This window comes from Acanthaster planci, unplaced genomic scaffold, assembly GCF_054643075.1.
Source record: "Acanthaster planci isolate LZ-2023a unplaced genomic scaffold, COTS_SCS Contig136, whole genome shotgun sequence".
NCBI lineage: Eukaryota > Metazoa > Echinodermata > Asteroidea > Valvatida > Acanthasteridae > Acanthaster > Acanthaster planci.
In genome coordinates this window covers 259-12,503 of record NW_028257757.1, presented here as the reverse complement: position 1 = coordinate 12,503, position 12,245 = coordinate 259, and the positions used below count along the sequence as shown (strand labels likewise).

Genomic DNA, 12,245 nt, shown 5'->3' with positions numbered 1-12,245 from the left:
ATTTGAAAAAATACAACAGAAAAAAAAGATGATTGACCCAGACGTGATTTGAACACGCAACCTTCTGATCTGGAGTCAGACGCGCTACCGTTGCGCCACTGAGCCACTCTTATGAGCGCTGTGATTTATAAAATATATAAATCTTGATAAAAAATTATTAGTTTCTAGTTAACTTTTTCGAAATTTTACTCGTTCCATCGTAAATCACCTATCAAATACACAAAGAACTATACTTTGTCATTAATCTGTAAATGTAGTGACTACGTTTTGCTATATTTAAAACCGCTAAAAAGCGGAACTCACGACCGACCCGGAAGTAAACTTGGCCCTTGAGCTTATGAAAAGAAACCCGTTTACCCTCCTTTTCGACTGCCATGTCAAGCTTTCACAAGGTTAGTCAACTTCGTGTAGCGAATGATACGATATTTCTGTATATTACAGAATGTAACGCAATATTTTTAAAAGCTTCGTGTAACCCATGAGATTTATACCTTGTATTTTTTTGACACCGTGCTTTGTAATGAAACTTAAATAAGAGAAAAACACGTCTTATCATCATAGTCTTTCGTATCGCCATGATCGGGATAGGGCCTACGTACGTACGTACATACACATGTACAGGTATGTTGGGACTCGTGTGAGGGCGCTCTCAATTTATGGAGTCCCTTAGGAAATTCGACCCCCATTCGCAGACGCGACTTTGCTTTATCTCGGGTCGTTGCAACACTGCGACTAGTGCGAGGTGAAACAAATGCATTTGACATTGCTTTGCATGACAAAAGTGCATTTAGATTTACCGTTGGTTGTTTTTGCGGGCTGGAAGTCGTATACAAGCAGACAAGTCGTGTCCTATGGGGCAGCGCATACATTTGGGATTCTCGCAAAATGGCAGGCATGGCAGGTAGGCCTACCGCGCCGGTGAAAACAGCAACCGTGGTGATGTGCGCACGCACTTGCTCCGCTCACTAGTGAGTGTGGCACAGAAACTCGCTACCGCTCCATCCTTAGCTGCACATCCGTACACACAATTTTCTGTCCGCGTGGTCAAATCTTTGGCGTACCCTCTTACAATCGTAGTTGCAAATTTGTTTGTATACACAAATGTTCTGTTGTCTCTTTGCTTTCTAATGACACATTATTTGAATGATTTCACGCACGTTTTGGTATTTTACAGTCTTTTTGCCTTTACCCATTCAGTTTCACGGTCTCACTCTCACACGCCATTTTAAAAATTAAAATGTGTCTGTTGAACTTGACGTCATCTGACTCTACCAAAAAAAAAAACTTACCTGCACAATCAATCCGTCTGTGAGACTTCAGTTGTATATTAAATAGGTCTTGACATGGAACAGCTGTCTGCAAGCCTGGGCCGGGTTTTTCCAGTTTTGTTAAACAGACCCCTGAAATTCCGTTTTTCATTTTGTTTGCCCTTCTGGCTCAAAAGAAAATGCCAAAAAGAAAACCCAAATGGGAATGTATTTATTTTCTCTGTGCATCCTAAGTAAAATGCCCGTCACACGCTGCATGCACATGTGTAAGCTCTGCCCTTGCTCCTGCTCTGTCCCCAAACAAGGCTGCCGAGGTTGCATGCGAAGCGGCACGTGCTGCCTGCGCCTACATGCCTTTAAGATTGTTGAAACGACTGGAGTTTCAGCAGCTCTGTGCCATGCGTACCAAATACTGCACGGTGTAGTTAACTGTCTGAACACATACCTAGTGTGCAGTTGGCATGCTGAGCACAGCCTTGAATTCAAGACTTGTATCAGTCATTGGTTCCCAATTGCAGTGATTGTATGAAAGTTATACATAACAAGCCAGGAACCAAGTACAGTACATCATGGTCATGCACTTGTGTTTTGCCAGATGTACTTTCGATCAGTGTCTGCAGTGTAATCGTTCACGGTTTGGAGTAAAATATGTCATACGTCATGTTACAGATTTCTCAAAATATGGGAAAAATAGAAATTTTCTAGAAAAAATGGACAACTTAAGAGCCATTGAATCAAAGGATGAAAGTAAGTGGAACCGGACACGGCTGTAAGGGAAGGGAACCTGGTCGTTACGCACTCCACTGTCTATGCTTGGTAAACGTGGTACATCGGTACAAGCTTCCACTTTCTGCTTGTCCTTTTTCACACTTCTGACAACTTCCCCACCCCAATTTTATTGAGTGTTCTTTGTGTCTCAAAAATTTTTGCCACTTGTGATTCTGTGTAAGAAATTACCGAAAGTGGGAGATCATGCAAAGATCCCGAGCGGCCTCAAGGTCGTTCATGGAATTTGCCCATTTTGTGAATAAAAAAACACCCGAGGCCGATGTGCCTCCCAACAATGCTCTTGAACATGTGTGTTGATTTAGCAGTCAGTGAACATGTGCGTTGATTTAGCAGTCAGTGATAGCTTATGCGTTTTCCTGATTTCATTTTCAGACCTTGATCATTGACGGGAAGGGTCACCTTCAGGGCCGCTTGGCCTCGTTGGTGGCCAAGAACCTTCTCCAAGGTAAACCGGAAAATAGTTTTGGACGGAAGTAAAACACACCATGTACTCTGCCGTGTTTGGTCGAATAAACGTATACAGAAACTTGCAGTATTTCACGTGAGCCGAAGTAGAAACATTTTACTTTGCTGTGGCGTATCTTGACAAGAACTAATGCCCACTCTCATGACTCTGACTCGATCTGTCTATGATGATACTTTGACCACGCTTTTTCGAGCTACCCAGCAATGAGATGAAACCTCATAATATTACTATCTGAGACAGAAATCTTGAATTTTTCTTGCATTCTTTCAAGGACACAATACTAGATCAGCTGCATTCAAAATCTACCCTTTGGAAAGTTATGTGAAAATGTTGACATGGTCTACCTAATGGTTTGTAATCAATGAGGCCGTTTAGCCAAAGTCCGCAGATGTAAAATGTTCGCACAGGTGCTTTGTGCCCTATTGGTATGTTCCTTTTTTCTAGCCAAGCGTGTTTGGGTTTTACCTCACCAGGTCAGAAGATTGTGGTCGTGCGATGTGAAGACATCAACATCTCTGGCAGCTTCTACCGAAACAAGCGTAAGTTATTAGGACCAGCACACCGGCCTTGTTGGGGTGCAAAGAACCTTCCTGAATATTCCCTCAAACTACCTCCTTGCAGGAGCCTAATGGTGCATTTTTTGGACATTGGCTGTGTAGGGGTAATGAATCCCCAGGTGGTGTAATATCAGCTGTGTTCTTCCCAAATTGTGGTTGGAGTCCCCCCTCAGCCTCCTGCTCCATTCTGAAGGATTTGCAGAGGTCAGGAACAGAGACTATTTCGTGAATGACAGAATGAAGCCAATTCAACCAGAAAAGTACGTTTGATTGTAGTGGTATCCTACCAGTTTGGGCCTGCAGCTGAATTGTAATCATTGTGCGGGCTTGAGGAGTTGGCATATTTGAGAAAATCACAACTGATGACAGAAGCCGATCAATCATTTCGTGCTGATCAGAGCTTAGATAAAACTGGAATTAAAGATTGCATTGAATGAGGTGTGCATTTTCTTGGTTGATGATGATGTTGGCTCAAAACTTTAACCTACATTGATGTTCAGTGAGAAAAATAAGTTGTAAGGCGCCCACTATGCCGACCCAGGCCCATTTTGTTGAACTTTATAGCCAACTTGTCGTATCAGTCACATAGTAAACTTCAAGGGAAAGGTAGATAACAATTACATATAGTCAATTTTTAGTAGAGTAGACAGATACATGCTATTTCTGGGTAATTGTGACTGGTATCTGATGTCTTTCTGCAGTGAAGTACCTGCAGTTCCTCCGCAAGAGGACCAACACCAAGCCTAGCCGAGGGCCCCTACCATCTCCGGTCACCCAGCCGAATCTTCTGGAGGGTCATCCGAGGTAAGCAGTACGGCAGGAACTTGCTGACTCGTGGCTGAAGGGCCTGCCATTTCCTAATTCGGCACTCACTTGTCATTGGGCTTGTGGGGGAGAGCCTCCTTCACCCTAGGGCCATGTACGAGTTACAACATAAAATATTGTGGACTGTACAAAGCTGCTCGGGGTTGTGAAAATGTTCAGGAAATCCTTGTCAGATGTTCTTTGCACTGCAGAGAATAGTTCACACTTGTAACTGTCAGAAAAGTGGAGCTGACTTGCAGCTTGTTTTAATGGCAGCTTTCTGATACATGCGATCCATAAACTATACTCTCACTGTGGACTGTATTTGATTTTTTAAACCTTTTCTGGGCAGCCAGTTAATAGTTTATGGTTGCTTGTCACTTAGCAGATAACAGTTAAAGTTGCTAATATCTGTGATAATCCAGCAGATCACTCTTTGTATAGGTTATGAATGTTGTTACAGTTAACTTATTTGTACCGTACTGCCAGCTTTGAGCCTTCTGTCTGTGATGATATCCCACGCTTTTATGAGTCACTCGGCAGTGAGATCAAAACCTCACATGCACTACCATCTGAGACAGAAAACGTGCAGTCCTCCATTGGCTGTTAATACTGCTTGGCTCACACATCTTGTGAATGTCAGCCTTTTTTTTTTTGGATTATATGAATTATCTTTAATAGTCCTTTTTTTTGCAAGGCATATGCAGCGTTAATGAATCGGATTAACCTGCTACCTTTCAGGTATGTTGCCCCACAAGCGTGCCCGAGGAAAAGAGGCTCTGGACAGACTGAAGGTGTTTGAAGGGATTCCTCCTCCCTATGACAAGGTATTCTCTGAAAAACCACATCCTACAGAAGTCGGGATAAGTGTCATTTGGACACAGGTCCTACTTTCGAATGTGAACTTATCAACAAACATCGGCCCCCCATGACATTGATCAATTTAGGACTACTGAGATACGTTTGGGCAGAATGCTTTCAGAAAAGTGTGCATTGACGCTGCCGATGATGTTGACTCTCAACTTAACCTACATTGTTTGATGTTTACTGAGAAGACAGTAATTCTGAGGCACTGCCTATGCACACAGAGTCCCTGTCACGTATCACTGATTTCAACCGTGCCAAAATGTGCCAAGTTTACATTTGATTAATTGTAGAAAAGAGAAACTAACAGCTTGATCCTGGATTTTAACTTGTGATTAGCAAACAGGAGCACAGCCCGCTTTCCTGTTTGTTTGGCTTGGAAATTTCAATACATTTACCATTTCTCAAATTCAGGACGGCATTAATAAGCTCAAATTACGTGTAACTGGGGCCTAGTAGATTGCTAAAATATTGCCCTCCAAGAAGACCCCCTTTGCCTATATTGTTCTGCCACTCAAATTTTAACTTGACATGCCCTCATACATGGTGTCAAAATGTAGGGCCTACTTGAATTATCCCAAAGAGCGGTGGCATTTGTTCTCTGACGCGGTTGGATTGATCTGTACGCAAGTACGTACAGCACGGCTGGTGCTTCGGAAGTTAAGGTCACCTTCAGTGGTATGTTGTAATGAGCAAATGAAATCTGTTTGACGTTGCATAGCCACTTTTGTTGTCAATTCTGTTTGCAGAAGAAGCGTTTTGTGGCTCCCCCTGCCCTGCGTTCCGTGCGCCTCAAGCAGAACAGAGATGTAAGTCAGTGGCTTGTAGTTAAGTTTCCAGACTCCAGCCGAGTTTATCCCGATCAGTCTTGTGTTGCAGAGAATTCCTCAACTCTCTTTCTCCCTCAAGAATTGCTTCAGCAAAGCTTGTCTTTGAGCGAATAAGTTAACACAATTCTCTTGGTGAATTTCATTACACAAAAGACTGATAAGTAATGGGCAGAAAATATGCATTCTCTGTGGCCGAATTCATGGTTCTGCTTTCAGCCAAAAGTTGCTGTTACCTCAGAAAATCATGTGCTGTGGGCACATTTGTCGGTAATATGTAGCAGTTAATTTTTGTTTGCACATTGCGCATATTCTGTGCCTAGAGATGCTACTTTGACAAGATTTGCATAAACCAGCTCCAGTCAGGGGTACAGAATTTTGTGATTAGGCAGGCCGTGTTAATGGGCTCCAAATTACAAACTAGGGAAGTGCTCTGAAGGCATAATATGTCTGTGAAAATAGCTGATGAATTCCTATCTGCATGTGCATCTAACAGTTCTGCAATCTGGGGCGCTTGGCTCATGAGGTAGGCTGGAAGTACAAGGATATCATCCAGACCTTGGAGGAGAAACGCAAGGCCAGGTCCTGGGAACGCTGGAAGGTCAAGAGAAGGGCTCTGGTAAGATACCAAACTTCCATTCCAAAAGGAAGAATATCAAACTTAACGTCATTGCACCCTTCAAATTCAACGGCATGATCTCGGTACTGTAAAATAAAGGGACTGCTGCTTACTGCGTGCTGACTTCATGTCAGAAGTAAGCAAATACGTTGTTGTTTCTTTAGGTTGAAGATGTAGAAGTGCATTGATAGAGTTTACACTCGGACACATGAAGTAGGATGAGATTCAAGACTGGGGATTGGAGTTCTGAGTGTACTGAAACAAGATTCAAATCCAGAACGTTTTGCCATTTGCTCGTGACCTCGTAGAATTTGAAGTTGACCGAGGAGTCTTGTGACTGACTACAAAAATTTGACAAAGTCCACAAAAACTGGGTGGCATTAAGAAACGACAGCTGCTTGCTCTGTAAGGAAAAGGAGCATTGAATAATACAAGGAACCAGTGTGACATTCCAGCAGCGCTGACACGCGCATAGGCTGTGTTCCCCCAAAATTTCTCGCAGGATGAATCAACTTGAAAAAATTCTCCTTTTGTTTTTTTTTGTTTCAGCAACTGCGACGCAAAGCAGCCAAGAATGTCAGGGCCAAGGTAGCGCCCTACCAGAAGATCATCCGTCAGTACGGCTACAGATAAACAAACGGGGTGGTCAACTGTACCCAAACAAATCAAGCACTGAAGTGCCTGATGTCTAAATATCACTCCCGAGAGAAAAGTTTTTGTGCTTGAAAGTTGCACCACGGCAGTCATCAAGATTCATTTGTTTTTGTGGGTTTACGACAAGCTGATAGTACAAATAAAAGACATTGCAAGGAAAAGTGACTTTCCTGGGTTTTATTATGTGGTTTCTGTATTCAGTGTCAACAATCTGCAGGTCATTCTTGCCTGTTGAAGTCAAGATTTTATGGCGAAATTTATAGGACAAAATTGCATGAATGAATCCACTGTTGAAACTTTTCTATCCCTGAAAGAATATACATATATCCGGTGTGTATGTGGTGTGGGAGTTGCATGTTCCAAGTTCAAATAGCATGTATACCACTGATTACTAAATGGTCTCAAATTTGTACAGCATGGAGGATATTTGGTGACCGAGGTTTTTTAATTTACTGGAGTATGTTTGATCTCAACACTCGACTAGCTAAACATCGTGGTTGAGATCGGAAGAAAAAGACTAAAAGAGATATTGCCAAAGGTTTTGTTTCCCCATAGCAGCGTGGGGACTGTGGTTTACATTTGTTTGCCTAAAGGCGCGTCTTAAAACTGCCCACTTAACTGTGATTATTTATTATCTTTATCAACTTCTATATATAAAAAATCTTGACAAATCATAAAATCCTGATGCGTCTCTCCCCTGCCACATACAAACTATGTTACTGAACAAATGTAACTCTATGCAAACCTCTGGCTACTTTGATTGGCAAATCATTACAACTTTTATTTACACATGTATGCATAACAAAGATTGATATATTACATGGGGGGTGTATGTGGTACATACATGTACATGTATAGCTAATACAGCCTCGGACAGTGCTTACGACCAATTCGTCTTTTCATCTTTGCAAATCTATTACTGATTAGTGTGCAGTGCCTTTTAATATCACTATCATTCTGCAATGAATATTTCCAGTGATGACAACTGTCCAGACATTTTTCAAGAGTTTTCCTATTTACAATATTTGTGCGTTGAATGAATATAAAGATTATGACATTGCAAAACTGAATGAAACGATTTCCAGAACCCCCCTTCCAAAAAATAGGCCTATGACCCGCCAAGACATGAATCTAAAAAATACCATGCAATCTTGAAAGCCAAAAATCCATCTAAGTCCAGTTTTTACCCACATGCACTTTTCCAACATGTTTTTAATTTAATAAATACAAAATCCTTTGAAAAAGACGGGTACTTAGCACCCATTTCAATGACAAAGAGTAACATTCCTAACAGTAGTTAGTTGCATTGCTTAATAAAAACAGAAAATAGGAAGAATTCCACCATGCATCGGACCATTCCAAACAAGAAACTGAAAATTGATAACAGATACTTGAAAATATCTAAGCGCCAGTGCTTCCATGAAAGAGGCTTCATAGATTCAAACACATTGAAAAATTCAGCGCAAGTTCCCCACCTAAATGCATGTAATCACACGCTAAATGTGTAAAATGATTTTTTTAACTGTTCAGTTATCTTGAAAGCGGCAAAAAGCCTTACAACTGGGTGTTAACTTATGCTTGTTCCTGTAACTTGTGCCTTAATTCATGCTTGTAGATACAACCACATTTTCTTCTAGGATTTATGCATCTTTTTTCCCATAAAACTCATTTCAATGAAAATTTGATGACCCTCATTTCCTCCATACATTATAAAAAAATATCTACATGTGTAAATGTATGGGTTTACAATGGTGATTCCTTCTTTTGTCATGAGCCATTTTGTAAGTACCACCATCTTGTCAAGAGTGCTACAGTGCTGCCCACTTCCTTTAGATACTTTGCCAAGATGACCGTCCCCACGACATCACTGACAGACCCAAGGTCTAGTCTCCATTCTTTCATCCCTTCATCACAGCTAGACTCAGTTTGCGGCCTCCACCTTGGCCTCGTCTTCCTGCTTGACCTTGTAGTTGGCCAAAGCTGCTTTGATCGCATCCTCTGCCAACACTGTGGATCAGGGGAAAAATGACACAGTGACATAACTGACAGGGAATATGCCTTGTGATCAAGGCTTAATTTGGTTCCTTTAATACTAACGAGGCCTCAACTCATCTGTGGAGGTTGAGCGCGTGCCAAGCCCTAACAGGTGACAGCGCAGTCAGCAATGCTACACGTACCTTGAAAAAATGACCACCAAGTGTCGGCACTGTAAGTTCAATCTTTGTAAAAGTCTTTGGTTGTGAAATCTTGTTTCTTTTTTTGCCGAAAATAAAACTTCATATAGGACAAGCTCCTGTGGAAAAACACCATCCACAAAATACTGCTTAACCACTTCTTGCTGGGGACTCCGGGATCGGAGACGTATGGTTTATATGGGTGGCCGGGGTCTCCGAACTCGGACAAAGGAAACAGGGCCCTGTAACAAAAGACCGTACTCCGAACAAAAGACCAGGCTGCTGGGCATTACCGGCATTTTTCACTCTCAAAAGTGGTGATAATCCAGCGTTATTTTGAAACCTTATACCAGGGTCTGGGGTATTTAGAGCAAGTGGATTACCACCGGGGACAAAAGCTCTCCACCACTGCAGCGATGAGCCACATAGCACCGCTGCATGCTAATTGGCCCCTATTGAAAAGAGGTCAGCAGTGCACTGAGCCAGGTTCGTGAACAAAAGACAGTTGTATAACACCGTACAATCTGGGCTCTGTTTACAAGGCTGCAGGCCTGGCTGAAATATTCGGTCGTCAATGAAGGTCACCTGTTAACTTAGAGTATTGCCTAAAGATTACTCCGTGCGGCTATAAACGACTGTTAAATGGAATGATGAATTGTTGAAGGATTTTGAAATTGGAAAAAATGATAGTCATGCCGGCCCAGCATCCTCAACGTTGAAAAATGCCCCGGCACGAAGTGGTTAATGTTTGGAATTTCAGCTTTTTTGTCTGCAAAAGTATAGGAGATTTTCACAGTTCAGCTTCTTTATGCCTTTTTTTGAGCTGTTTTCAGCTATTTTTATCATTGGCAATCTCATCCCTGGTTGGTGTGGGGTGGGGTTGTTGTGGGGTGGGATTGATGTGGGATGGGGTTGGTGGGAGGCGAGGAGAACCTTTTCCACATGGTGTGGGAGTGATTTGCTACTAGCAGCAACTGTCCAACTGTAGTTATTAGCATAGGAGCATATCCCCCTCCTCCCCGAACTGACTATTACCAATGTGGATTATAGGTTCACAGGGTGCAGTCTTAAGAATTTACAATACTGCAGTTAACCCTAACCCTCCTCAGTCCTCCAACAGGTGAAGGATTGAGGAGGGCTAGGGTTAAGCCTGGTTTCCATATCGATGTAAAGTGATGCAGACAGCATCGCCAATCTTTCCCTGATAAAATTATGCAATGATATGGAAACATTTCCTTGTGACTAACGCAAACATCAATGCAGACAGTCAGGAGAGTTGGATGAGGTTAAACTCTTCTGTCTTCATCTTGACGTCTTATCATGCTGTCGGAGTTCATTAGGACTATATGGAAATCAGGCATTATTGTTTGCTGGTGTGGATTTCAGAGTACTATAAAACTAAAGGTACTTCTGGATGTGGGAATGAGTGGAGGCTGAGTGAATGGCAGAAATGCTGCTCCTTACTTGAGCAATGCAGCTTGACTGGTGGTAAGCACAACTCCTTAGCGATGTCTGTGTTCTTGATCTTCAAGGCATCATCGACCTGTTCACAAAAAGGGAGCAATATGCATTCACGGTGACACAGGTCTGCAGCACGGTTTGCAAAAACCCTTAGCGAAGCACACAAGATGCATAATATCTATATGATCTGCTCTTACTACAATACAAACAGATATCTGCTCCGTAGTATGCATGACTGACTTTTCCACCAGTGAAAACAAAGGAGGCTGCTAAATTGAAACGGGTTGAAAAATCAAAATTCAATTCATTATCTCTATATGACAAAGATGAACGACTCACCGATTTACCCTTGACCCACTCAGTTGCTAGCGAGCTAGATGCAATGGCTGACCCACAGCCAAATGTCTTGAACTTGGCATCCACGATCTTGCCATTATCGTCAACTTTGATCTGGAGCACGAAAAAAAAAATGGCATGCTTTCTGGCGGGAAACTGACTACAGCGTGCACAACAGCACTTCTCTGAGCAGACTTATTAGAAAACACCAGTAAACAGGTGTGCTGTGTTTGCATAACACTGTGTGTCCCATTCGGTGCTATTCTGACCAATGGTATGTACCCCTTCATGTACAATTCAAGGACAAATGTGACAAGTCCAGGCCTAGTACCAACTCTGCAATGTCTCTTTGCGACAGATACATAGATTAGTCTAACAGGTATGCTATCCGCTCCTTGCGGAACAAAAGATTTTTAAGAACTTACTGTAAAAAAGCTTTAACCCAAACTGCTCGGAAGAATTCTTGCTAAGAGCTTCCCAAATTCATCATCCAAAATCCTCTACTTTGTAGGAAACCACTGGCAAGTTCTTTGTGCATGAGCTGAATACTTTTTTGAGAGCATCAAGTCATGTTAACAGTGGCTAGCCTCTACCATCCTCAGTCTTTCAAACTCTAGCAAACCTCAAAGGATTTCAAAGGATCAAGGAAGTTTTTAATTTTTGGATTTTTGCCCTGCCCGACATGTATTTTAGTTAAAAATGCCATTTTACAAAAGTGCACAGAAACTGTACAACAGTAAACGTTTGCTTGATCCGCAATGCAGTGTAATGACACACACCTGCAGTTTCATGACATCTCCACAAGCTGGTGCCCCGACGAGCCCGGTGCCCACAGACTTATCATTCTTGTCCATCGAGCCCACATTCCTGGGATTCTCATAGTGGTCAATCACCTGTGAAGTTGAAGACAACATGGTTGAAGCAAAACTAACAGCTTCACAAGGACTGAAATATGAGGAATCTGCATGACTGTCAATTACACTGACTACATGTATTTGCTGCGAGCTCAATTTTCTTCTTCACCAATTCTGACTCTGGTAATTTTTTATATTCTTGGGCATGTCGGGGATTTAATACTGCAAAGTTGGAACTTTAAGGTATGACTGCACCTACATATTGAACTTTGAAGTACTTTCAGGAGTACATGTAGCATACACTGGGCCAGGATACCAACACTTACTCAACTGAGCTTGAGTAACCGAAGCCCTTATGATCATGAAATCTTGAAAGTCGCAATCAGGGCTCCGGCCAAGTACTGTACGGTACATGCCACGTATTACATGCCTTTTTTCAACGTACCTAGTCATGGTAATTAAGAAAATATGCAATATTTCATTTGGGGTCTGAGATTTTTACATGTAGTTGGTACACTGTGAACATGTGACACAAAGCAGTCTTCTTCCAATGTACCAGCAACATGTACAAT

The 12,245-nt window shown here is 42.1% G+C and overlaps 2 protein-coding genes and 4 non-coding genes across 6 annotated transcripts; 4 read left to right on the top strand and 2 right to left on the bottom strand.

Annotated features, from left to right (window-relative positions):
• Window positions 1-33: 33 nt before the first annotated feature.
• On the bottom strand, window positions 34-105 carry Trnaw-cca (transfer RNA tryptophan (anticodon CCA)). The gene has a single exon. It is a non-coding gene; the product is annotated as a tRNA-Trp (tRNA).
• A 206-nt stretch (window positions 106-311) lies between these two features.
• Window positions 312-7,009, top strand: LOC147795184 (large ribosomal subunit protein uL13-like). The gene is given in 9 exon segments (XM_087132215.1): window positions 312-392; window positions 2,430-2,502; window positions 2,997-3,062; window positions 3,782-3,831; window positions 3,833-3,884; window positions 4,626-4,711; window positions 5,498-5,557; window positions 6,072-6,194; window positions 6,744-7,009. Coding segments are annotated over 9 exon segments (612 nt in total). The 5' UTR covers window positions 312-374; the 3' UTR covers window positions 6,828-7,009.
• LOC147795187 (small nucleolar RNA Z195/SNORD33/SNORD32 family) lies at window positions 2,680-2,764 on the top strand. Its single transcript, XR_015424083.1, has one exon. It is a non-coding gene; the product is annotated as a small nucleolar RNA Z195/SNORD33/SNORD32 family (small nucleolar RNA).
• On the top strand, window positions 4,384-4,466 carry LOC147795186 (small nucleolar RNA Z195/SNORD33/SNORD32 family). The gene has a single exon (XR_015424082.1). It is a non-coding gene; the product is annotated as a small nucleolar RNA Z195/SNORD33/SNORD32 family (small nucleolar RNA).
• On the top strand, window positions 4,882-4,959 carry LOC147795185 (small nucleolar RNA SNORD34). The gene has a single exon (XR_015424081.1). It is a non-coding gene; the product is annotated as a small nucleolar RNA SNORD34 (small nucleolar RNA).
• A 591-nt stretch (window positions 7,010-7,600) lies between the features above and the next one.
• LOC147795183 (iron-sulfur cluster assembly enzyme ISCU-like) lies at window positions 7,601-11,758 on the bottom strand. The gene is made up of 4 exons (XM_087132216.1): window positions 11,599-11,758; window positions 10,823-10,933; window positions 10,487-10,565; window positions 7,601-8,855 (listed from the first exon to the last, which is right to left on the bottom strand). The coding sequence occupies exons 1-4, from the start codon at window positions 11,731-11,733 to the stop codon at window positions 8,770-8,772; spliced, it is 411 nt and encodes a 136-aa protein (XP_086988342.1). The 5' UTR covers window positions 11,734-11,758; the 3' UTR covers window positions 7,601-8,769.
• Between the last annotated feature and the right edge of the window lie 487 nt (window positions 11,759-12,245).

What these genes read in the sequence shown, in the direction of transcription:
- LOC147795183 (XM_087132216.1), bottom strand. Translation starts at nt 11,733, where the DNA reads ATGTTGTCTTCAACTTCACAGGTGATTGACCACTATGAGAATCCCAGG. An exon ending in GAGATGTCATGAAACTGCAG is followed by an intron (nt 10,934 to 11,598) that starts GTGTGTGTCATT and finishes TTCGTGCTCCAG; the next exon opens with ATCAAAGTTGACGATAATGG. An exon ending in AGTCAAGCTGCATTGCTCAA is followed by an intron (nt 8,856 to 10,486) that starts GTAAGGAGCAGC and finishes CCTGATCCACAG; the next exon opens with TGTTGGCAGAGGATGCGATC.